This window comes from Chiloscyllium plagiosum, unplaced genomic scaffold (genome assembly GCF_037043375.1).
Source record: "Chiloscyllium plagiosum isolate Xiang-an unplaced genomic scaffold, Cpla_swu_hap1 HiC_scaffold_3, whole genome shotgun sequence".
Lineage (NCBI taxonomy): Eukaryota > Metazoa > Chordata > Chondrichthyes > Orectolobiformes > Hemiscylliidae > Chiloscyllium > Chiloscyllium plagiosum.
Window position 1 is genome coordinate 12,402,148 of NW_028270141.1, and position 25,809 is coordinate 12,427,956.

The 25,809-nt window shown below is 41.8% G+C and overlaps 1 protein-coding gene across 3 annotated transcripts in view; it reads left to right on the forward strand.

Moving 5' to 3' along the window:
• LOC122540973 (structural maintenance of chromosomes protein 6-like) overlaps window positions 1-25,809 on the forward strand; it is a 129,474-nt gene that overhangs the window by 72,360 nt on the left and 31,305 nt on the right. For all 3 annotated transcript variants that reach the window (XM_087977535.1, XM_043677351.2, XM_043677375.2), the window contains 3 exons: window positions 6,562-6,740; window positions 14,715-14,916; window positions 18,446-18,560. In XM_087977535.1, the coding sequence (XP_087833661.1) occupies window positions 6,562-6,740; window positions 14,715-14,916; window positions 18,446-18,560 (496 nt within the window). The remainder of the gene's footprint in view (window positions 1-6,561; window positions 6,741-14,714; window positions 14,917-18,445; window positions 18,561-25,809) is intronic.

A 25,809-nucleotide genomic window follows, 5' to 3' on the forward strand; every position in this document is an offset into this window, starting at 1 on the left:
CTATCCTATTAGCATCTTCAGAATCTTGTATGTTTCAATCAGATTTCCCCTTTATTCTTCTAAATTCTTATGAATAAAGGCCTAATGTGTTTAGCTGTTATTGATAAGTCAACCTCTTGCTCCCAGGAATAAGACTCAATCTCCTATGAACTGCCTCCAATACCAATAAATCTTTTCTTAAATATGGCAGCCAAAACTGTATACACTATTCTGGGTGCCACCTCACCAGCACCCAATGTAGTTGTAACAAGATTTCCCTGTTTTTAAACTCTAACACAAAACTAAAGTCCACCATTTAATTTGATTTCCTAATTACTCCTTGCACCTGCATGCTAGCTGCTGTGCTGCACTGTTTTGGACTCACTCCACATAATAGTCTGCCCTTTGATTCATCCTATTGAAGTGCATGACCTCACATTACTATATTAAACTCCATTTGCCATTTTCTTTGCCCACTCACTCAATCTACATGCACTACCCTGGGTGTGAAAAGTTACCCCTCAGGGTTCCTGGCCTTATGTCCTTATTACAATATGGCTTCCATCTAATTTTGCATCATCAGTAAATTTGTATTACATTACAGTTACCACCTTCTCCAAATCATTAATATAGTAAGTAAATAATTGAGGCCCTAGGACTGATTGCCCCTGGTACTCCACTAATTGGGTCTTTGCAACCTGCCCTTAATAGCTCTTGAGATAGTGGTGTTGAGCTGCCTTCTTGAAGTGCTGCAGTCCATCTGGAGTAGGTTCACCCATAATATTATTAGCGAGGGACTTTCAGGGTTTTGACCCCAGTAATACTGAAAAGATGGTGAGTGGCTTTCAGAAGGAGGTGCAGGTGGTGGTGTTCCCATGTGTCTCCTGCTAATGTCCATCGGTGGTGGAGGGAGCAAAGGGTTGTGCACATGGTGGCAATTGAGCAAACTGTTTTACCTCAGGTGATGTGAGGCTTCTACATAATATTCCAGAAACCCAGTCACTTTAGGAATCATCCAGCTCAATCAGTAGTGCTGCTCCTGAACATGTGAAGGACTCATTAGTGACAATTAGCTTGACAAATGATGAACTGCTTCCATCTTAGTCTCAAAACAAATCAACTTGGTTGTTTTTCAATAATATTTGAAGCAGAGGCAGAGGCAGAAGATCAACAGCTTTATTATGTTGAGAATTATCTGCTGTTTTTTTTCTCATATAGCAGAGAAGGTTTTGTGGGAGATTAAACAATAGAAAAACTTGATGGATTGAAGCTTTGGTTGGTGGTTGTGACAATCTTCTCTTATATATTATTGAAATTACTATGTATTCTTACCTATCAATGTTCCCTGTGGGATTTTCACATAAAGGGTGTCGATCTCCTGTTACCTGAAAAAGCCACAGGCAGGTAAAAAAATTATCAGGTATATAAGCCTCACAGAATGAGGTTTGGATCTACCTGTAGTTCCATCCCTGGCCACTGGGTGGGTTCTCTACACAGTTTCCTGGATCTCTCCAAATCTCAATGATGGTGAAGTCAAAACATTAGTAATTTAAATGTTTCATATTGTCAGTATAGTGATTTATTTATCCCTAACATGCAACTGTCAACCAGAAGCACAACGTGTTCAGTCATCAAAACTTTTAGTTTCCCAAATCTATTCCCTAGCTTGTCTGCTGTCCTTTGGCTGAATAACCTTCATTCCCAAACTATGTAATAAACTGGTTCCCACCTGTAAAACAGGTATAAAAGGGACAAATTTCAGTTTGCACCATCCTGCACTGCCTCAATGATATATGAAGCATGGAATTGGTCAGATAATTTTTCTGGTGCCCAGGACTAAGTTGTATATGCTGTGGAGCATAGCTCCTGTTACAATAATCTTTCCTATTAACTGTGCTACCAAAGATACTAATGTGAATGGCCAGAAAATATATGCTACTGTTAGGCAAGCTGCTGTTTTCTCTGAATATCTATGCTTAAAACCCAAAGACCAATGTTGTATGAATCAAGGACCCATATCTTTAGTTGCATAAAATACTCCTCTTGTTCTGCTGGCAATTTGATGAGACCTGTAGCAGCCTCACCAGGCACACTGAGTGTTCAGAAATAGCAGACCTCAAAGTGCTTTCCTTCAGGGGATCACAATCATTCATCTCTCCTGCTGCAGGCTTTTCTACCCACTTCAATCAGGCCTGTGCTCCCCTCCTCGATTCGGTTTCTTTTTATGGTTTAGACCCTCCCTGTAGGACCCCTGTAGCTACTTCCTGTCGTGTCCACCCTGCTTCCCAGCTCGTGATCTCCTCATCATTGTCAGCAACTTCAGGAGAGAGCCAAGCTCAAAGACCTAAAGCCAATAAGATCTTGGAGCTGGAGTAGGCCACTCAGCCCATCAATTCTTCTCCACCAATGAGAACAATGTTTCCTCATCTACACTTTCAAGTTCCCTAAGAATCTTGTATTTTACAATAAGGTCACCTCACTTTCTTCTAAGTTCCAATGAATACTGGCACAACCTACTAAACCTCTCCCCATAAGACATTACCTCCATGTCAGTTATGAGCCTAGATAACATGCCTCCAATACCAGTATACCTTTCCTTAGATAAAACTGCCCATGGTATTCCAACTGTTGTCTCACCAATGCCTTGTATAGTTTTAGCAAAACCTCCATACTTTTATTTTCAATTCCCATTGAAGTAAAAGCCAACATTCCATTTGCCTTCCTTATTACCCATTGAATTTGGATGTTAGTTTTTTTCTGATTCATGGGTGATGATTCTCAAATCACTCCTTTCTGTAGATTTTCCATTTATATAAAATTCAGCTCCTCTATTTTTCCTGCCAAGGTGCACAACCTCACATTTTCCCAAACATTATATTCCACTGGACAAGTTTCACTCATTCGCGTAACCTGTCTGCATCCCTGGGCAGACTCTTTTTACCAGCCTCACCATTAGCCTCCCAGCTATTTGTGTATCATCCATAAACATGGTGATAGTACATTCATTTTCCTCATTGAAGTCATAGAATGATAGACTTATATAGGACGGAAATAGGCCCTTCGGCCCAACTTGTCCATGCTGACTAGGTTTCCTAAACTGCCATTTTCCTGTGTTTGGCCGATGTCCCTCTAAACCTATCCTATTTATGCAACTGTCCAAATGTCTTTTAAATGTTGTAATTGCACCCACCTCACCCAATTTGTGTGGCAGCTTGTTCCAAAAATGCACCACCTTTGTGTGAAAACATTGCCTCTCAGGTCCCTTTAAAATCTTTCCCTGCTCTCCTGAAACCTATGGCCCCTAGTTTTGGACTCCCCTACCCTCGGGACAAGACCTTGGTTTCAACTTATCTATGCCTCTCAATTTTCTAAATCTCTGTTAAGTCACCATTCAACCTCCTATGCTCCAGGGAACAAAGTCCCAGCCTAAACAATCTCTCCTTATAATTCAAACCACCCAATCTCAGTAACATCCCTTTTTGTACCCTTTCCAGTTTTATAACAACTTTCCTACAGCGTAAATAATTGCGGCCCCAGCATTGATCACTGTGGCACTCTACAGGCTGCATCCTGAAAATGCACAGCCCCATCCCAAATCTTTGTTTTCTATTGGTTAGCCAATCCTTTTTCCATCCTGATACACCACCTCCAAAACCATGGGCTCTTATATCATTAGGTAGCCTAAGGTGTTGGACCTGAACAGGTGTCTCCCACTACCAGGGTATTAAAGTCAGCTTTTTAAGAACAGGAGAAGAAAGAAAATGGGGATCTATAGACCAGTACGTACAACATTATAGTAGTCAAATCTTTTATTAGGGATTTAATATACTTACGCTGTGTCAGCAAGGATTTTTGAGGGGTCTATAAGCAGTAAGGTAGATAGAGGTGAACAAATGAAGGCAGTGCATTTGAATTTTCAAAAGCCAGCAGTGAGTGAGAGAACATCCAAATCTCAGTATAGAAAATTAGGCTTCCTGAGATTTATACATTACTGTGGCCAGTTTTAAGGATGGGGTTAATAGAAAGAGGGCAGAGTGTAACACAACATTTTCCGCTTGGCAAGCTCAAACTAGCAGGATCAGTATTTGGACCACAGCCATTCACAAACAATATTAATGACTTGTGGGGCTGAGTGCAGCACATCTATGTTTACTGACAATACAAAGTCAGCTGGGAAAGGAAACAGTAAGGATGCGAGGAGGCTACAGAGGGATGCAGACAGATTGGGCGAGTGGGCGAGAACAGATGGGATGCAAAGTGACAAAGTGTGAATTTATTGACTTTGAAAGGAAAAATAAAAAATAAATCAGCATTATTTGAAGAAGAGACTGAGAAATGTTTTCATTCAAACAAACCTTGTATGTGAATGATAGAAAGATGACATGCAGGTACAGCAAGAAAATGGGAAGGCAAATGCAATGTTAGCTTTGTAGCCAACAGCTTGGTGTGATCTCCCCCCAAAGCTGGGTGGGTTTGTGTCTTTGCAACAATCGGAAAGTGCCACATGCAGAAACCATACATTTCCTTTAAATGTGTAGAATAGAATAGAATACCTACAATGTGGAAACAGGCCCAACAGATTCACACCAACCCTCTGAAGAGTATCTCACCTAGACCCATTCCCCCACTCTATATTTCCCCCGACTAACACACCTAACCTGCACATCTCTGAACACTATGAGCATTTAGTCTGGCCAATTCACCTAATCTGCACATCTTTGGACTGTGGGAGGAAGCCAGAGCACCCGGAGGAAACCCACACTGACACAGGGAGAATGTGTAAACGCCACACAGAGAGTCGTCCGAGGGTGGAGTCGAACCTGGGTCCCCGGCGCTGTGAGGCAGCCGTGCTAACCACTGAGCCACCATGCCACCCCATCGTGTACTTGGGCAGCTGAACAGCAAATGTCATGGCACTGTACAGTACAATAAACTAATTGAGTACAGCTTTCAGAAGTTAGAGGGAACATGGGAGACTTCCAACAATGGTAAGTGGCATTAGTGAGGTCATACCTGGAGTACCATGTGCAATTTTAGTCTCCATATAGAAAGACATATTAGAGGGAGTGCAGCAAAGATTGACTGAATTACTTCCTGGGTTGAGGGATTATCCTATGAAGAGAGATTAAGTAGATCAGGCCAGTATTCCCTGGTGTTTAGAAGAATGGGAGGTGATTGAGTGAGCCAAATAAGATTCTTAACAGGGTTGACAGGGTAGATGTCAATCTTTGGAATTCTCTCCCCTAGAGGACTGTAGAATCTCACTGTTTGAATACATTCAAGATCAAAGTGTGATAGTTTTTGGAGTATCAAGGGTAGTAAGGATTTGGGACTAATTCTGGAAGGTGGAGTTGAAGTAAAGTATCAGCCATGGTTGTATTGAACAGCAGGGCAGGATTGTGGGGCTGAATAGCCTCGTCAGCCTCCTATTTGTATGAGCTAAAATGGCCCAAACCTCACACTGGTGATTTGAGCTCCTGTAGGGTCAACATTGATCTTTCAATCAGAGTTAAAATTGGGATTAAGAAGCTATTTTAAAGTCTAATATAGCCATTAGAAGTTATTACTTGGATATAAATTCTCAAAGGCTTAATATGTTTATCCATATAACATTCCCTGCCTGCCTTTTTAACATAAATTTTAACTCATTTTAAAAAAAAAAATCAGGTTTAGAGCTATAGAGATGTACAGCACAGAAACAGATCCTTCAGTCCAACTTGTCCATGCCAACCAGATATCCTAAAGTAATCTATTTGCAGCATTTGGCCCATATTCCTCTGAATCCTTCCTATTCATGAACCCATCCAGATGCCTTATAAATGTTGTAATTGTACCAGCCTCCACCATCTCTGGCAATTCATTCCATACTCATACCATTCCACCTCTGTGTGAAGATGCTATCCCTTAGATCCCTTTTAAATCTCTTCCCACTCACCTCAAACTGTTGCCATCTAGTTTTGGACTCCCCTACCCTTGGAAAAAGACCTTGACTATTTCCCTTTCCATGCCCCTCATGATTTTATAAACCTCTATAAGGTCACCCCTCAGCCTCCGAAGCTTGAGAGAAAACAGCCCCAGCCTGTACAGCACCTTCTTATAGATCAAACCCTCCAACCCTGGCAACATCCTGTATATCTTTGCTGAACCCTTTCAAACTTCACAACATCTTTCCTATTGCATAGAAACTGCAAGCAGGATTCCAAAAGTGGCCTTGCTAATGTCCTGTAAAGTGGCAACATGACCTCCCAACTCCTACACTCGGTACACTGACCAATAAAGGCAAGGATACCAAATGATTACTTCACTACCTGTCTGCAGGTGACTCCAGTTTCAATGAACTTTGAACCTGCACCCCAAGGCATTAAATAATAAATGAAGAGAAACACCAGTTGAATGTGTTTAAAGTTTGTGCATCAGTCATAAGTTGCAAGCATTAATTTTAAGGCTATATTATAAAGACAATCATGCATGGTAAATTCTGATATTTTTATAAGAAGTGAGCAGGAGGTTTAAGTCATAGAATCTTCTACAAAAAGATTATTTCATACAGTTGTTGTAGTGTTAACTATTATATCCCTACAGACATGAGGAACAAAGTTTGAAGAATATGGTTCAGTCCAAGGAAAGTGAGCTGAATAAACTGAAGGCCAGTGGAATGAACTGGTTGAAACGCTTCAATGAGAATATGCCTGCATTTCTCCATAAAGTAGATGAAGCCCATAAACAAGGCCGTTTCAGGAAGAAACCAATTGGCCCTTTAGGTAAGTCTCAGCATTTTACAAAATGTACTTATCTAAAGCAGTGACAGAATGATTGATTGCTTTTGACTTTCTTGGCAATAACCACAATGTGTAAAGGTCCTGTATATTGCAAACTGAAGTCCAAAAGAAAATCATTTATAAAATCCATCATTAAACTTGAACACAGTTGTTTCTTTCTCCATAAAATATAGATATGATTAGAAATATTAACTTGGAAAGCCTTAGAAACTGAGAGGCGAGCAATGTTTAACTCTAGCCTGCAACTCTTAAAGGGGACAAAAAAAGCTGTAAATCAGAAACAAAAACAGAAATTGCTGGAAACCTCAGCCCATCAGGCAGCGTCTGTGGAGAGTTAACATTTCCAGTCGAGTGACCCTTCCTCAGAACTGTACTGAGATTTTCCAGCAATTTCTGTTTTTGCCTCTTAAAAGGCAAAAACATTGTACATTGTGAGTGGAGGAGGTTGTTGTGATATTACTTCTGACATCATTTAAAGACATTTGGACAGGTAATTGATAGGAAAGGTGTGAAGGGATATGGACCAAATGCAAACAGTTTAGTCCAGTTCAGTTCAGGAAACTATATTGGTATGGATAAGTTGGGCCAAACAGCATGTTTCCATGCTGTATACTCTATGACTCTGTGGAAGAAATTGCAATAATGGCACAGCATGAGAAGGAGCAGGCTTCAAAGTTTTCCAGCACTAGCCTGAAGATTTTGGTTGAGATAGAGAGGTGTGCTCTATTCATAAGGTGTAAGATGCTCTCTGGAGATCAATGCCAGGATTCAAGACAAGAGGATGCAGTGGTGCAGAAAGTTCAATGTTCTCACAGAGTGGCTAAGGTCACTGAATCTAACCTTAATCACTATCTTGCATCAACTACACAACATGCCTCATTCTGTTAAATGCATCATAGACATAATATATACTTTCTCATGGACTTTATCAATGAGAGCTTATATCTCACATTTATAGCCTCACCTCAACCTCACATTTAGCAAGCCTCATAACTTGCTGGTTATGAGACTTACTAAATATGTGAGGTTGAGATGAGGCTATAAATGAGATATATAAGCTCTCATTGATAAAGATTCCACCATGGCTGTCACATCACCCAAATGGATCACTCCTCAATCACTGACACACTTCTCTCTCTCGCAGGAAAAGGCGGCACCAGGACAGGGGAAGCTTCATTCTCTTCTTTCTAAACAGAGTGAAACTGAAAAAAACACCCAAATGACTTTGCCAGTAGAGTGGGAATTCCTGCAATATAGGGAAGCATCAACAGCACATATGTGGTTTTCCTGGCCCTATATCTCAATAGTGTATGAGCCAAGATTGCAAAAGGGTACCAATCACTCAATATGCAGTTGGTGTGTGCCTTCACAAATGCAGGTAAAAAAAAATGACTGCAGCTGCTGGAAACCAGAGTCTAGATTAGAGTGGTGCTGGAAAAACACAGCAGTTCAGGCAGCATCAGAGGAGCAGTAAAATCAACATTTCGGGCAAAAACCCTTCATCAGGAACACAAATGCATCATGCTTGGAAATGCTCACTATCCCGGCATCAGATATGAAGCATTAGTCGTGCACCAATCAGCTTTATCAACACGCGTCCTCAGCACAACAACTCACTCCCGGTGACATACTCCATGAGTTTGTTACCCTGAAAGTTTGTGTGATGACAATGTTAGAGATGCTTGTCAGATCACTTAATATTGTTTATTTCTCTTGGTCTTCTCTCCCTCTGGGACAAGAGGCAGGCCAGGCGAAAAGTCCTGGAAGCTTATGTGCATGAAGGATGGATTGGACTGAGGGAAGTAGGGTTTGGGAGAAAGCAGTGGGACTTGGAATGCAGACAGATTGTGGGAAGTGGCCGAAGTGACATTGGAGATGCATTGTGGGAATGTACCATTGGCTTCTGATAACACTGACCTTGAGGTTTGTGGTTTGCAAACTATTGCCAGGCTCAAGAAAGGAGCGTGGTGAATGAAGCAGGGTGATGCTTGTGCTGACCTTAGCCGCTTGTGTGAGGTCATTAAACTTCTTTTAATATTGCATTCAGGTGTTTGGGGCTATGCCATTTGCCCTTTGACCTTCCCAGGATTGCTTAAAGGCCCTTCTGGGCCATCAGGTCAGAGGAACCCCTCCTCCTTTCTAGCTCCTTGCAGCAAGGCCTCCAGTTCACCATCTGAGAAACCTGTGTCATGATGCCCAGTTGGTTGTCATTTCTGTTGCTCGCTCCTCATTGATAGAGCTTGTTCCAACACTGTCAGGCCTTGCTGCAGCCAGATTTCAACTCCGATTTAAAAGGTGCACACTGGCTTTAAGTGTTGCAAGCTGGCCATGAACGTGGAGCATGTGCTGAGATGTCCTGTCTCTTGGCAGTGGGCCCAGCACAAGGCAGTATATCATAATCATTGCAATGATCAAACAGCAAGGACAGCTTGTAAATGCTGTCTACACAACTTTGAACAAACACAGAGCATTAACACAATGTCATCCCTGTACCCAAACTCTGGGGCTATGATTTGGAGATGTCGGTGTTGGACTGGGGTGTACAAAGTTTAAAATCACAACACCAGGTTATAGTCCAACAGGTTTAATTGGAAGCACTAGCTTTCGGAGCGCCGCTCCTTCATCACAACCACAAATCACTGGTGTTGTGTGATTTTAAACTCTGGGGCTATTGTTGTGATCCTAGCTGATGTTATGACAGGACAAGTCAGTACCCAGACTGAGACTGGGCTTGGTAGATCACACTTTGTTTGTTTCAGTTTTAATTACGTAATCTCTCACTGAAACATTAACACATCATTAACTATAAAACTAAATCTTGCTAATCAAAAAAAAGTGAAGATAAAATATAAGAAACCAAACTATTTACTGAAAACAAAAAAATTCAAATATTTTCAAACACACAGTAAAAGTATAATGTGACAATCCCAAAACATTTACAACTTCCAAAACTAAAATGTTCCTTGCATAGTACCCAAAATCACCTCCTGTTTCATAATCAGACCACAGGGAAAATCTGTTTCTCACACCATGATAAGCTTAAGGCAACTGACTTTAACTTGGTGACTAGAAATGATTATCTCCTGACTCATTTGGACCATGTTTCAGAAGTTCAGGGGCTTATTGACCATGGCTTATCTACCATTAGAGCTGAAAATGTGTTGCTGGAAAAGCGCAGCAGGTCAGGCAGCATCCAAGGAGCAGGAGAATCGACGTTTCGGGCATGAGCCCTTCTTCAGGAATGAGGGCCCTTTCCTGAAGGGCTCATGCCCGAAACGTCGATTCTCCTGCTCCTTGGATGCTGCCTGACCTGCTGCGCTTTTCCAGCAACACATTTTCAGCTCTGATTTCCAGCATCTGAGTCCTCACTTTCTCCTTACCTACCATTACTTTTAGAATCATAGTTCCAGGCATTATAGATCAGTAAACTTATGACTCTGGAATCCATGGCCTGGTCTGAAATCAGCTTGGAAGAAGGAGTTGAGAGTGTGATGCTGGAAAAGCACAGCAGGTCAGGCAGCATCCAAGGAGCAGGAGAATTGATGTTTCAGTTACAAGCCCTTCATCAGGAATGAGGCTGTGAGCTGAGTGAGATAAATGGGGGGGGGGGTGGATGGCTGCGGGGAAGGTAGCTGAAAGTGCAATAGATGGATTGAGGTGGGGGTAATGGTGATAGGTCGGAGGGGAGGGTGGAGCAAATAGGTAGGAAGAAAGATGGACAGGTAGGACAGGTCATGAGGGCGGTGCCGTTGGAAGGTTGGAACTGGGAGAAGGTGGGGGGGGGGGGTAGAAGGGAAATGAGGAAACTGGTGAATCCACATTGATGCCGTGGGGTAGGAGGGTCCAGAGTCTGAAGATGAGGCATTCTTCCTCCAGGCATTGGGTGGTTAGGGAGTGGTGATGGAGAAGGCCCAGGACCTGCATGTCCTCCGCGGAGTGGGAGGTGGTATTGAAGTGTTTGGTCACAGGACAGTGGGGTTGGTTGGTGCGAGTTTTCTGGCGATGTTCTCTGAAGCGCTCTGCGAGTAGGAGTCTTGTCTCCTCAATGTAAAGGAGACCGCATTGGGAGCAACGGATACAGTAAATGACGTGTGTGGAAGTGCAGGTAAGACTTTGATGGATGTGGAAGGCACCTTTGTTGCCTTGGACGGAGGTGAGGGGGGAGGTGTGGGCACAAGTTTTGCAATTCCTTTGGTGGCAGGGGAAGGTGCCAGGAAGAGACGGTGGGTTGGTGGGGTGCATGGACTTGACGAGGGAGTCGCGGAGGTAATGACCTTTACGGAAAGTGGATGGAGATGGGGACGGAATTATATCTCTGGCGGTGAGGTCCATTTGTAGGTGATGGAAATGGCGGAGGATGATGCAGTGTATAGGGAGGTTGGTGGGTGGAAGGCGAAGATCAGGAAGGTTCTGTCCTTGTTGCAGTTGGAGGGGTGCGGTTCAAGGATGGAGATGCAGGAAGTGGATGAGATGTGCTGGAGGGCATTGTCAACCAAATGGGATGGGGAATTGCAGTCTTTAAAGAAGGACGCCATTTGGTGTGTTCTGTGGTGGAACTGGTCCTCCTGGGAGCAGATGCGGCAAAGGTGGAGGAATTGGGAATAAGGGATAGCGTTTTTACAGGAGGCAGGGTGGGAAGGAGGTGTAGTCCAGGTAGCTGTGGGGGTCAGTGAGTTTGTGGAAGATATCAGTGTTGAGCCAGTCACCGTTGATGGAGATGAAGGCATACTGGAAGGGGAGGGAGGTGTCCAAGATGATCCAGGTGAATTTAAGGTCAGGGTGGAATGTGTTGGTTGTTCAACCTCCTCGTAGGATAATGAGTGGCACTGACACAATCATCAATGTAGCAGAGGAAAAGGTAGGGAATGGTACCAGTGTAACTCCAGTAGATGGACTGTCCCACGTAACCACCCTTCTCTCTGACTTATCACCATTACCCCCACCTCCACCAACCTATCGCACTCTCAGCTATCTCCCCCCAGTGCCATCCCCCCTCCCATATTATCTCACTACCCTCTCGGCTCAAAGCTTCACTCCTGATGAAGGGATTTGCACAAAATGTTGATTCTCCTGCTCCTCGGATGCTGCCTGACCTGCTATGCTTTTCCAGCACCACACTCTCAACTCTAATCTCCAGCATTTGCAGTCCTCAACTTACGTAAGCGGAGTGCTCCCAAATGGAATTGTGGGTCTATGTTCATGAAATGGAACTGCAGTCATTCAAGACGCCAGCTCATCTCCACTTTCTTGAGAGCAACTTCAAATCGGCAGTAAATGTTGCCATGTCCCATGAATAATGTATCTTTTTAAAAATGCAAAATGCAAGAAACTGCAATAAATTGTGGCAGACAGTGCAGGGTTCCTCCACCCAGGTCCTAGTAGCAGGAGAATTACTTGAGGCCCTCAGCTCAATGATGTTTCTCACAAGGCAAAATGGCTCTCATTTTCTCCCTGTTGTCCCCAAAGGATTGCATTGTCTGCTGGAGCCATGTGCCAGCCGGTCAGTGGATAATTTCTGTTGCTTCGCAAACACTCTGTGATTTGATATTGTGATTTGATATAGTGATTCAGATAGCCAGAGATCAATGAACAAATGCAAGGACTCTGAAGCAAAGAGATTTGTGGCCCAGCATGTTTTTATCATCATTGGCAGTCCCATTCTCACCCTCTGTGAGGCAGTAGATATACTAGCAAGAGAGAGAGTACATATCTCTGATCATGCCCATTGGAAAAATCGATACAATGTGCGCACTGTTTATGATTTTCGTTGAGGTTAGAAAATTGCTCTCCACAGACTCTGGGTTGAATACTAAATCAAAACTAAAAGAACTGTGGTGCTGTAAATCAGAAACAAAAACACAAATTGCTGGAAAAGCTCAGCAGGTCTGACAGCATCTGTGCAGAGAAATCAGAGTGAACATTTCAGATCGAGTGACCTTCCTCTGAACTGGGTTGATTGTGCCTGCTGGCAAGAATGGTAAGAAGAATCTCCCTCCGAGGAACTTATTCTCTCTGCCTTGCCCCTGCACCTTCTCCCTTTTCCCATTCATGTAGCAAATGAAGCAATAGGGAAATGGCAGTGCTCATGCTGGGGGGTAAAACACAGGTTGACCAAAACCCTTGAATTCAGAAGCATGAAGCATGGTCTTCTCACTCCTTGCAGATTTATGGATAGTAATAGACGACTCAGAGCATTTTCCAAACTCAGCATTAGCCCATAGCTATCAACCAACAACTAACCTTTTAAAATGCATTACTGTGGATGACAAGCTGAAAGGTCAGTTGTGCATCTTTAAAAGAGGCTGTTAGTTGATGTGTCAAGGTGGAAAATGTCTTGCTTCTGCTCCCACACAGTCCTGTAGTTGCCCCTTCCTGTTCCTGCCCCAGGCCTCAGTCTCTCTCACTCCTCCTCCCTCATTCTCTGGATTCCATTTCTGCCCTCTGGTATTCACTTTAAAGTATCTCTGGTGTCTGTGCTCTCCTGGCTCCTGCTTTGAACTTGCACCGAAGTTCTGAACCCCACCTAGTTACAGAAGTTGGTTGGTGCCATTGGTTCGAGACTTCAACCTCACCATTCAGCTTCTGCCATGAGTTAGATTAGATTAGATTCTCTCTAGTGTGGAAACAGGCTCTTCGGCCCAACAAGTCCACACTGACCCTCCGAAAAGCAACCCACCCAGACCCATTCCCCTACATTCATCCCTGACTAATGCACCTAACACTATGGGCAATTTAGCATGGCCAATTCACCTGACCTGTACATCTTTGGATTGTGGGAGGAAACCGGAGCACCTGGAGGAAACCCACGCAGACACGGGGAGGATGTGCAAACTCCAAGCCTGGTCAATTACAACTCCATGAGCCAAATGTATTTTTAGCATTTATATTTATGTTGCATTGCTTTTATATTTTTAGATTTCTTTTATTTGGAAGATTATTTTCATAGAATTCCTACAGCATAAAGCAGACCATTTGGCCCATCAAGTCCACATTGAACCTCTGAAGGGCATTACACCCAGACCCACTCCCCTACCCTTTCTCCATAACCCTACATTTCCCATGGCTAATCCACCCAATCTGCATATTTTTGGACTGGGGAGGAAACCGGAATACCAGGAGGAAACCCACACAGACAGAGGGAGAATGTGCAAACTCCACAAAAGCCACCATGTTTTGTTTCTGGATTTGGCATTTTGGGAACGTAGACGTGGAGCAGAAAGTAAAGGCTGCAGATGCTGGAGAGTCAGAGTCAAAATGTGTGTCAATGGAAAAGCACAGCTGGTCAGGCAGCATTGGAGGAACAGGAAAATTGACGTTTCAGACATAAGCCCTTCATCAGTAGCATGTGCTATTTCAGTTGAATATCAAAGTCATTTTCTGCTGAGAACTGTCCTGAAGTGTCCAACAACACATTATTTCTTTTATATTTAGTGATTAATTAAAATTGCAACTTATTTCAGCTACTCACATGCCATGGTACAGGATTTCAATTGATACATCACATTCTCTGAGCGAAAAATGTCTACTTGAACATTACCTATAGTTTTAGTCTTGACTTCTATGGGAACCTATAAATCACATAAAGTAAGCTACACTTAAAGTCATGTTTTTCTGGAATGGGAACAACAATCAATTCAGGACTTAAAGGACGAAAGTCAGAAAAATTGCAGTAGATAATATGAAAATGGATAAAAGGACATGGATAGGGGTGGAGCTTGAATACGAAAAGGAAAGGAAATAAATACATTAACTTAACTGACTGGAAGTTGATCAATATGCCCTTTGGATGTTTGGTGTGAAATCTCCTGTTTTTCTTTCATGTAAAGGGTTTGTGTATCAGCACGTGTGTAATAAACTTGGCAGCAGTGTGCTTAAACCGATGCATTTAAGGTAATATATGCATTATATAATGTGTATTCAGAAATACTTTAATACCAAGACATTGTTTTATTTTAGGTGCTTGCTTCAAGTTGAAATATCCTGAATTGGCTTTGGCAGTTGAAAGTTGTTTGAGAAATCTCCTGCTTTCATTTTGCTGTGATAACTACAGAGATGAGCAGGTGCTACAGAGTTTGATGTCACAATATTTCAATCCAGGAAAACGACCCCAAATTAATGTGTGTGAGTTTTCAAATCAAGTGTACAACATAAAAAACAGGTGTGTTTCAAGATGCTTAATTCTTAAATATTTTACTCTGCTTTGAAGTTTTCTTGAGCAAAACGATTACAAAATAAGACATTGCATAAATAGTATAAATTAGATAATAAAAGACTATAAGACATAGGAACAGAATTAAGCCATTCGGCCCATCGATTCTGCTCTACATTTGATCATGGTTGATATGTTTTTCATCCCGTTTCTCCAGCTTTCTCTCTGTAACCTTTGATCCCCATACTAATCAAAAAACTAGCTACCTCCATGTTAAATACACCCAATGGCTTAGACTTCACAATCTTCTGCAGCAACATGTTCCACAGATTCCCCAGCCTCTGGCTGAAGAAATTCATCCTCATCTCAGTTCTAAAGGGCTGTCTCTTCACTCTAAGACTGTCCTCTTGGCTTAGTGATAATGGGTACCCAATGAACACAGTCTGCCGATTTCTCAGCAACAAACCCAAATAAGCAGACAAAACACGTCCAGAAACCCTAGCCACTCTCCCCTACGTCAGAAACATCTCGGAAATGACTGCCAGACTACAGACCCCTTGGCATCATGGTAACCCACAAGCCCACCAACACACTAAAACAGCAGCTAATGAACTTGAAAGACCCTATACAGACAATAAGCAAAACTAGCGTCATTTACAAAATACCGTGCAAGGACTGTAACAAATACAACATTGGACAAACAAGCAGAAAACTAGCCACCAAGATACATGAACACTAACTAGCCACAAAAAGACATGACTCTCTCTCACTATTATCCTCACATACGGATGAGGAAGGACACCACTTCGACTGGGACAACACATCCATCCTAGGACAAGCCAAACAAAGACACACACGAGAATTCCTAGAAGCATGGCATTCCAACCGGAACTCTATCAACAAACACATTGAGTTAGACCCCAACTACCACCCCTGAGAAAAGGAACAGGAAGTGACTTCACCACAGGAAATGACATCACCAACCCAAACATATAAATAGAAAGCAGGAATTTTCAGCATTGCTTCACCTGAGGTCTACTGAAGGTATTACCTAGAAGGGTAACAAAACATCTGGAAATGAACCTTGCAGTGCAGCGAGCAAACCTACATCCATGTCTTCTTGGCTGTAAGTCTCTCCCAGTAATGGAAACATCTTCTCCGCGCCCACTTTATTCAGGCTTCTCAATATTCCATAAGCTTCAAAGAGATCCTCCTTCAACTTCTAAACCACATTGAGACAGACCCAGATTCCTCAACATCTCTTCATATAATAAACCCTTCATCCCCGGGATCAGCTTTGAAAACCTCTCTGGTCCCCCTCAAAGACCAGCACATCTTCCTCGGATAGGGGGCCCAAAACTGCTCACAATATTTTAATGAAGTCTGACCAGAGCTTTAGACAGCCTCAGAGTACATCTCTGCTCTTGTGTTCTAGCCCTCTTGAAATAAATGCCAACATGACATTTACCTTCCTAACTTTCAATTGAACTTGCATTTTAACCTTAAGAGAATCCTGAACTGGAACTCACAAGTCCCCATTTGCTTCAGATTCTTGAAGCCTTTCCTCATTTAGAAAATAGTCTGCACCCCTATTCTTCTTACCAAAGTGCACAGCTTCACAGGTTCCACATTGTATTCCATCTGCCACTTTTTTGCCCATTCTCCTAGACTGTCCAAGTCCTCTGCAGCCTCCCTGCTTCCTTAACAACTATCTTTGTGTCATCTACAAACTTAGCAACAAAGCCCTCAGTTACTTCATCCGTATTGTTAACGTGAATAGTTGTGGTCCCAACATGGACCTTTGCGGAACTCCACAACTCACCGGATGCCATTCTGAAAAAGTCCCCTTTAACCCTGCTCTCTACCTTCTGCCAGTCAGCCAATGCTTTATCCATGCCCGTACCTTGTCCCCGAACACCATGAGCTCTTACCTTATTTAATAGCCTCCTCTGTGGCACCTTATCAAAGGCCTTCTGGAAATCAAGATGGATTCTGTTCACTGGGTCTCCTTTGTTTAATTTACTCAATACTTCCCTGAAGGATTCTAACAGATTTGTCAGGCATGACCTCCCCTTGGTAAGGCTGTGCTGACTCAGCCCTATTTTACCCTGCACTTCCAAGTACTTCACAATCTCATTCTTAATAATGGACTCTAAAATCTTACCAACAATTGAGGTCAGGCTAACCAACCTGTAGGTTTCTGCCTCCTCTCTCCCTCCCTTCTTAAACAGGGGTGTTACATTAGCCATTTTTCAGTCCTTTGGGACCCTCCCCAACTCTAGTGATTCCTGAAAGATTACCACTAATGCCTGTACAATCTCCTCAGCTATCTCCTTCAGAACTCTGCTGTGTAATCCATCAGTTCTGACTGATTTAATCACTTCTATATCTTTCAGCTTCGCCATTACCTTCTCCTTAGTGATGGCCATTACACTCACCTCTGAACCCCCACCCCCCTCACCCCGACTCTTTTGAAGTTTTGGTACTGGTGTCTTCCACTGAGAACTGATGCAAAGTACCTATTCAGTTCCTCTGCCACTTTTCTTTTCCCATTACTATTTCTCCAGCCTAATTTTCAGAGGTCTAATGTCCATTCTTGCTTCTCTTTTACCTTTTTTTAATATCTAAAAAACCTGTAGCAATTTTCTTTTAAATTACTGGCTTTCTTATTTTCATATTTCATCTTCACCCTCCCTTATTGCTTTTTTAGTTATCCTCTGCTATTTTTTAAAGGCTTTCCAATCATCTTCCCTCCATTGTATGATTTTTATTTTGCTTTTATGTTTTCCCTCATTTCCCTGGTCAGTTGTGGTTGTCTCATCCCCCCCGTTATAGTATGCTTCATCTTCCTTACTGTGCTTCTCAAATTGCTTCCAGAAACTCTATCATCTTTTCTCCTAGGCTCCCCTGACAATCAACTCTGGCCTTGACCCAATTGTAATACCATTACACCTGATTCCAGCTTCTCTCTCCCAAGCTGCAGAGTGAATTCTAACATATTATAGTCACTGCCCCTTAAAGGTTCCTTCACCTTAAGCTCCCTAATTAATCTGTCTCATTACACATTACCGTTTAAGGTAGCTGTACAATTGCTTGTATTCACTCATCTACAGAGGTTAGCAAAGGGTTGTGCTGTTGTGCATGTGACATTATAGTCATGTACTATCAGGTGTGCATACCTACTCATAATTGTTTGGCATTTGAGTCAATCATGTGACAATCCAGTCTCATGGTAAAAAAAACATTGTACATCGCTTGTGATTCCAAGCAACGTACCAGCGAAATGTTTAAATTGTTACTCAACTTAATGACTTGCAGGGAAAAAGCTTTGATCTTGATGGTATTCAAGGTGATACAAACAACTGAAGTCAATTACATCACAGGATCCAAGCTGATTGGATGTTTCATAGTAGGAATATATCAAGATGACTACTGAGTCATTGGCCCTGATCTTGATACAAACCCTACATTGTTCGTGAAGCTTCTGTACACAGACTAAACAAAATCAAAAATAACTTTGTATTTTTTCTCTCTAAAGAGCTGTTTACCATCCAGAATTCCCAACAGTTTTTGAATCCTTAGAAATAAGCAACCCAGTGGTGGCAAACTGCTTCATCGATTTGAGGAACATTGAAAGAATCCTGATAATCAAAGTAGGCCAATTTTGCAATTTTCATTCTGCAGAATTCCGTTTTTTGCTTGACAATGCTTATAATGGGGATGATGTTTGAGATAAACAAAGTTGTACATTCATGGTGATTAGTGTGGTGGAGCAAGGTTAACTTTGAACAACTGAAAACAATAAATGCTGGCGATCACAGCAGGTCAGGCAGCATCAATGGAGTGAGCAAGTTAACACTTTGAGTTGAGATGACTCTTCATCTGAGCTGAGGTGAAGTGTGGAGGGGGCAGCATTTATGTAATATTTGGGGGGGGGTGTGTGGGGGTAGTGGGTGCAGGGTGCTGGTGAAGAAATGATGTTGATCGTTCAGATTAAGTGAACAGAATGTGAGAATAGCAGAACGATAGTGTGTCTCCTGCCAGACTTGAAAGGACAGACACTGGGGAGGGGGAAGGGCATGATAACAAACTAAAATAAAGGAAAGAACTTGTTCACAATTTGAAGGTGTTGAACTCAATATTAAGTCAAAAAAGGCTGTAAAATGCCTTGTCTGAAGGTGAGATGTTGTTCCTCCAGGTTTTGCTGTGATTCACTGAACACTGCAGCATTCGGAGGACCGACATGTAGGTGTGTGAGCAGGACGCTGTGTTAAAAATATTGGCTGTGAGAAGGACGGGGTCCTGCTTGTGGAGGTGTTCTGCAAAACAGTCACCCAGTCTGCGTTTGGAATGTAGAGTAGGTCACGTTGGGTGCAGCAAATACAATACACAGGTTTGGAGGAGGTCCAGGTGAAATGCTGCTTCACCTGGAAAGCCTGTTTCAGCCCTTGGATGGTGAGCAGAGAGGAGGTGAAGGGGCAGGTGTTGCACCTTCTGTGGTCACATGGAAAGGTGCCATGGGAAGGGGTGGCGTTGGTGGTTGTGGAACATACTAGGGTGTCCTGGAGGGAACGATTCCTGAGAAATGCAGACGGGGGAGTGAGGGGAAGATGTATTTTGTGGTGGTGTTCCGCTGGAGTTGTCTGAAGCAGCGAAGAATGATCCTTTGAATGCGGAGGCTGGTGGGATGAAAAGTGAAGACAAAGGGGAATCTGTTCACGCCGTTGTGAGTGACGGGAAGGGACAAGAACGGAAACACGGGTGATAGGTCAGGTGCGGTTGAGGGCCCTGTCAACCACAATGGATGGGAAACCTTGGTCATGGAAGAAGGAAGCCATGGCAACAGCACTGTTTCGGGAAGTGGCATTATCCAAACAGATACGACATAGGTGAAGGAACTGGGAGAATGAGATGGGGTCCTTGTGGGATGTGGGGTGTGATGAGCTGTCATGAAGATAGCTATGTGGGTCAGTGGCTTTGTAGTGGATGGCAGTGAATGAATTATCTCCTGAAATGGAGACAGAGAGGTCAAGGAAAGGAAGAGAAGTGTTAGAATTCAGCGATATGAAAGTTATAGAGATGTGGGAGTCCTGACAAGAGCACGAAGTAGCACTGAAGCAGTTGTCGATGTACCAAGAAAAGACTTGTGGGAGGGAGCCTTTGTAGGACTGGAACAAGGATTGTTCCACTTACTCTATAAAGAGGCAGGCATAACTGTGAGAGAACAAGTTCAGCCAGGCAGAGGAGAGTGATGGTGGATGGGGATTGTTCGGGCTTCTGGTCGAGGAAGAAGCTGAGAGCTCTTTGAACTAACTTTCAGCTATTTTATTCTCAAGACTAATTGTGTTGCATTGTCATTTAGACATGAGCATCCAAACTGGGCAAAGCCATTGCTGAGGCAGTATTGATTTACTGGAGCATTCCTGAGAGAGATTTTAAAGCAAAGCCTTATTTTTGTCATATTGTCCTGATGAATGTAAAATGTAAAGCTTTCAAAAAGTGTGTCCTTTTTCAGCAAAACTCAAATTTGTAAAATTTATCCTCTTTAAAATTCAAGGGGATTGGAAAAGCACAGCCTGTCAGGCAGCACAAACTCTGCATCTTTTTTAACGGCTTATGCTCTCCTTGTCCTCTGATGCTGCCTGACCGGCTGTGTTTTTCCAGCACCACACCTTTTGGCTCTGAACTCCAGCATCTGCAGTCCTCACGTTCTCAAAGTTCAAGGGGGCAAGAGTATTTTGATGAACTGCAATAGATAAACTGAGGATTTACCTATATTAAAAAAAACATTCTGATGGTTAATGAAGATTTCCTGAAGGGTATACATTATAAATAGAAATAATGTGGGAATATGTGAGAAAGGGACACAGGAAGGCCATTTTCTATTACAGAGCAATTCTGTAAATTAAGGTTAGAGTTATAGAGTTTTTACAGCATGAAACGAGGCCCTTTGGCCTGTGCCCATACTGGTTATTAATAATTCAGCAATTCTAAACCCATTTTCCAACACTTGGCCCATACCCTCCAATGCTATCACATTTCAGGTGTTCAGCTATGTAGATTTTAAATGTTTTGAAGGTTTCTGCTTCCTTTCATGCAGTGAGTTCCAGATACCCCTAACCTTCTGGGTGAAAAATGTTTTTCTACAAGTCTCTCTAAACCTCCAGCTCCTTACCTTTAAACTGTGCCCCCTGGTTTTTAACCCCTTCATTAAGGGAAAATGTTTCTGCCGATCTACCCCATCGATGACCCTCAGAGCTTCGTAAAGCTCAATCAGGTGATCCTCCTTGTGTTGTTTCCAGGTATGGTCTGTACCTGGGCACGGTTTCACACACACTGCTTCGGAGGAAAATGATCACTTAAATACCAAATGTTGCACATGTCAATTTGTTGGCTGGTGTTAACTTTGCTGCAATGACAGAAGTGGTTTTGTTTCTTGAGTAGCAGTAGCATTTTGTGTGTGTATATATGTATTATATACATTTATTTATCTTTATAATGTTATGAGTTGTTAAATATAAGTGCAATGATGCCTATTATATTGGGAGGGAATACATGTAAATGAAAGACTTGCAATTAGTTAACAAATTTTCATAACTTTGAGACACCCCACATCACTGCCCAACCATGACATCTCCTGTTTCAGCTGAATTGTTTTAAGCTGATAATTTGTATTCTTTCACTTTCTCTTGCAATTCTAAGTCTAGTTTTCTCATGTTCTTTTCAATTCCATTTCCCTTTTCTGCTTCCTCTCCTGTCTCTTTTTTTTCTCTCATCTCTAGTTTTGCCCTTTTCTCATGTTAAATTGCCTTACACATAATTGAATGTCGCCCAATTCCAAAGTTTCACTACCCAGAATGCCTTGTCCTTCTTGTATTTCCTTTAAACCTAAGTGCTAGTACTTCAATTTGTCTCCGACCTTGCATCTCTGTCAGGCAATGCTATCCCCAGTTTACCCACCAAATCAATCAATCTTGTCTTTGAAAGTTCCTTTAAGACTGTGAGGGACAATTCTGCCACCTGCAGGAAATCATTTACCATTTCCAGTGTCATGTCTTAATTTTCTTTTATTCTCTTTTGAGATGTGGGTGTTGTTGGACGGGCCAACATTCATTGCCCTTCCCTAGTTTCTCTTGAAAGGTGTTGGTGCGTTGTTTTCTTGAACTTCAAAAGTGAAGCACAGAACCTGTGTATTTGCCCATATCATGGGCATTAAGGTGTGGTCGGTATATTATCGGGTTCAACTAAGCTGTTAACAAGCTCAATTGACCATTAATTATTTATTTGCATTTGACGGATGTGCTACCAATTTCAGAATGCAGCCATCCTCTGTGTTTTGGGGATGGGTGAGATTTGTAGCTTTGCCTATAATTGCAGCATCCAGTGCGATAAGAGAAACAAGTTGCCAGTTCCTTTCCATCATGTGTGTTGACCAGAACAATGGCTAAACAAAATGCTTCATTAGAGAACACACTAATATCGTAAGTAAATGTTAAGGTACTTGAAACTCTATTTAGGAATGAGGATAATTTTTTTTAAAAAAGTGTTTGGTATATCTTCATTAATTGAAACTTAGGAAGCAGATCATTGATAAATAAATTAACACAGATAGCTCCCACTGAAGCTGAGGTTAAGGGGTGATATAATTGTTAGAAATAGTTCTGATGAGGGTGTGGAGACATCCTCTCAGACCTGTGGGATGAAGAATATGTTGATCAAGTAATGGTACTGCCAGATACTGGAAGGAAATGTTGGAAGTAACATATGAAAGTCCACTGGCAGTACAGATAGGAATATGGAAAATTCAAACATCAGAAAATAGATATTTTACAGAGCCAAGACTTCAATAAGATTTAGTGCAGTGCTGTAAAACGATGCCAGGTTGCAGGAAAACCACAACCTTTAATTTGATCAAAGTTAAAAATCACACAACACCAGGTTATAGTCCAACAGGTTTAATTGAAAGCACACTAGCTTATGGAGCGCCGCTCCTTCATCAGGTGGTTGTCTTGATCACCATTACAGTTGGAGGACCATTATTGAAAATGAAGGTCATTAGTATCTTCTTATGATTATGGATCTAACAACCTGATCCCCAGAAGTTATTCCTTTAAGAACAATTACAGCTTGGGTCATAATGGAAATGTTAACTCAGATTTTTACTGGCTGCAGATGACCAATTGAGAAGTATTTTGCTCAGTGTTCTAACTTTGTCTAAAGTTTTCCAGGAAATCATTAGCAGTTTGAAAATAAATGAAATAATTTGTATACCTACAGGCCCACAACTATGGAAGGATATAATCAGACTCTTAAAACCAAGGTTAAGGCGTGCTATCACAAATACTCACAGGACTGGGACAAAGAATTAGATTTCTTCCTATAATCTACCAGAGATTCTCCAAATGAACCTACTGGGTTTCTTCCATTTGAATTAATTTATGGTTCTGAGATTGGAGGTCAATTAGAATTGATTAAGAAAAGTGCTTTGAACTATAAAGACAAATCCTCAATGTTGGATTATATTTTCGAATATTGTGTGCAATTCTGGTCTCCCTACTATAAGAAGGATGTTGAAAGGGTTCAGAAAAAGTTTACAAAAGGATGTTGCCAGGGTTGGAAGGTTTGAGCTATAGGGAGAGGCTGAGTAGGCTGGAGCTATTTTCTCTGGAGCTTTGGAGGCTGAGGGTGACCTTATAGAGGTTTATAAACTCATGAGGGGCAAGGATAGGATAAATAGACAAGGTCTTTTCCCAAGAGTGGGGGGAGTCCAAAACTAAAGGTTTAAGGTAGAGGGCAAGATATAAAAGGGACTGAAGGGGCAAATTTTTCAGACAGAGGGTGGTGTGTTTATGGAGTGAGCTGCCAGAGGAAGGAATGGAGGCTGGTACAATTGCAACTTTTAAAAGGCATCTGGATGGGTATATGAATAGGAAGGATTTAGAGGGAAATGGGCCAAATGCAAGCAAATGGAACTAGATTCATTTAGGGTATCTAGTCAGCATGGGTGAGTTGGACCAAAGGGTCTTTTTCTATGCTATACATCTCTATGACTAGGTCCATGTTTTTAAAAAGACTCAGAGGTGTACCTAAGGTGGCTCGAGAGCATTTGGAAGTTTGACAGGTGCAAATGAAGGAATGGGCAGATAAACATTTAGCAGCTAGAACAGTTCAGGTCGGAAATGAAATGTTTGTATTCATGCTTTTGCAAGGCCAACCTCTGTAAGTGAAATGTAGTGATCCATATAATGTAGTCAAGCTTGTTAGTAAAGTGACTTATCTGATAAATATTCTTGATTGTAGGAAGATGCATCAGTTTTCTCACAAACATGTTGAAAAGGTATTGTTGTCGAGAAGAGGATAAGGAGGAACAAATGTGTCAAGTGGTAAGAGTAGTGGAAGATGACAACGATATGGAGGTGGACACTTCTTGAGATGAACTCCCTACATTTCAATTAGCTTAAACAGAAAGACTGGAACAGAAACTGCTGGAGCCAATCAACAGATCAGGCAGCATCTGTGGAGAAACCGTAACTCTGCTTTCTCACCACAGATGCTGCAAGACTGGCTGAGTGTTTCCAGCAATTTCTGTTTCTGTTTCAGATTTCCAGCATCTGCAGTTCTTTATTGTATTGTATTACTTTGATTGTGTTCGTTCCTAAACCAAATGGATCAATTAAACCCTGAATAGATAAGAGAAAGGTAAATGTGGTTACAAGAATAGATTTGTACCCATTCCACAGTTTGAAGACTCCATTGATAGTGTTGGCAGTACCTCATTCCTCCTAAGATTGATCCATTACATGAAGAATTAAAGAAATATCCACTATGGTTACACTGAATGGGTTGTTCCAATGTTTGGTGGGGCCATTTGAGCTAAATTCCAGAGGCTTATGAATCAAGTTGTAGCTGAGGTTTATAAATTGTACTTTATTGAGGCCATATCATGGTACAGAGTAGTGTCCAGTAAGAACATATGAAACAATTAGAAGATCTGTTTAAGCAATTGCAGTTGGCTGGCTTATTAATAAACTTAGCCAATTGTGAATGTGAGAAAGCAAGAGTAACTTACTTTGGATATATTGGAGGACAAGGGCAAGTGTTGCCAACAACTGCAAAAGTGAAGTCTCTAATAGAATTCCCTACTTCCCAAAACTAAGTGAGAAATCATGATATCTTTAGGAATGTGTGGGTTTTATCAGAAATTTTCAATTTCAACACAAATTTATTAAAGAATCAAGCAAAGATGATATGATCAGCATGATGTCCAACAGCATTTGAGAAGCTGGAAACAATCTTAATAAAATGAACCAGTGTTGGCTTCCCCTGATTTTTCCAAACCTTTCAAAATAGTTATTGATTCTGGTAACATGAGGGTAGCTGCAGTCTTGTTGCGGGATGATAAGTTGCAAGCAGACAAATGGGGTACTTCACTTATAAACTAAACCAGTATCAAGGGAAGTAACCTACTATTAAAATAGCCAGACTTTGGGGTAATTGTTGACTCCTTAACATGTTGAAGTCAGTGTCTAACAGGTAAAACGGAAATGCTAATTTATGCTGATGTTAATCCACTGACCTTCACTGAAAACTTTACAATTTGAAATATGAGATTATTCATGTGGAGTCTTTTGTTGCACCCATTTCATTATAAATATTATTCACATTGCTGGAAAAGATGATGTAATTGCATTAGCCCGAATATAAAATGTTGGAATAAGTTAAGGGTTTTAGAAATGCCAAGCTTCAATAAGGAGGAGGGAAGGATTGTAAGTCTTGTGTTTTATTGTTTGTGGATCACATATTTTGTGAGGAAACATTTAAGTTGCAACAACTCCAGGAGTAATGGGTTTTGATTTTCAGGAAGCCATCTCAGTGAGGCATAACTCAGCAGTATTTTCCTTG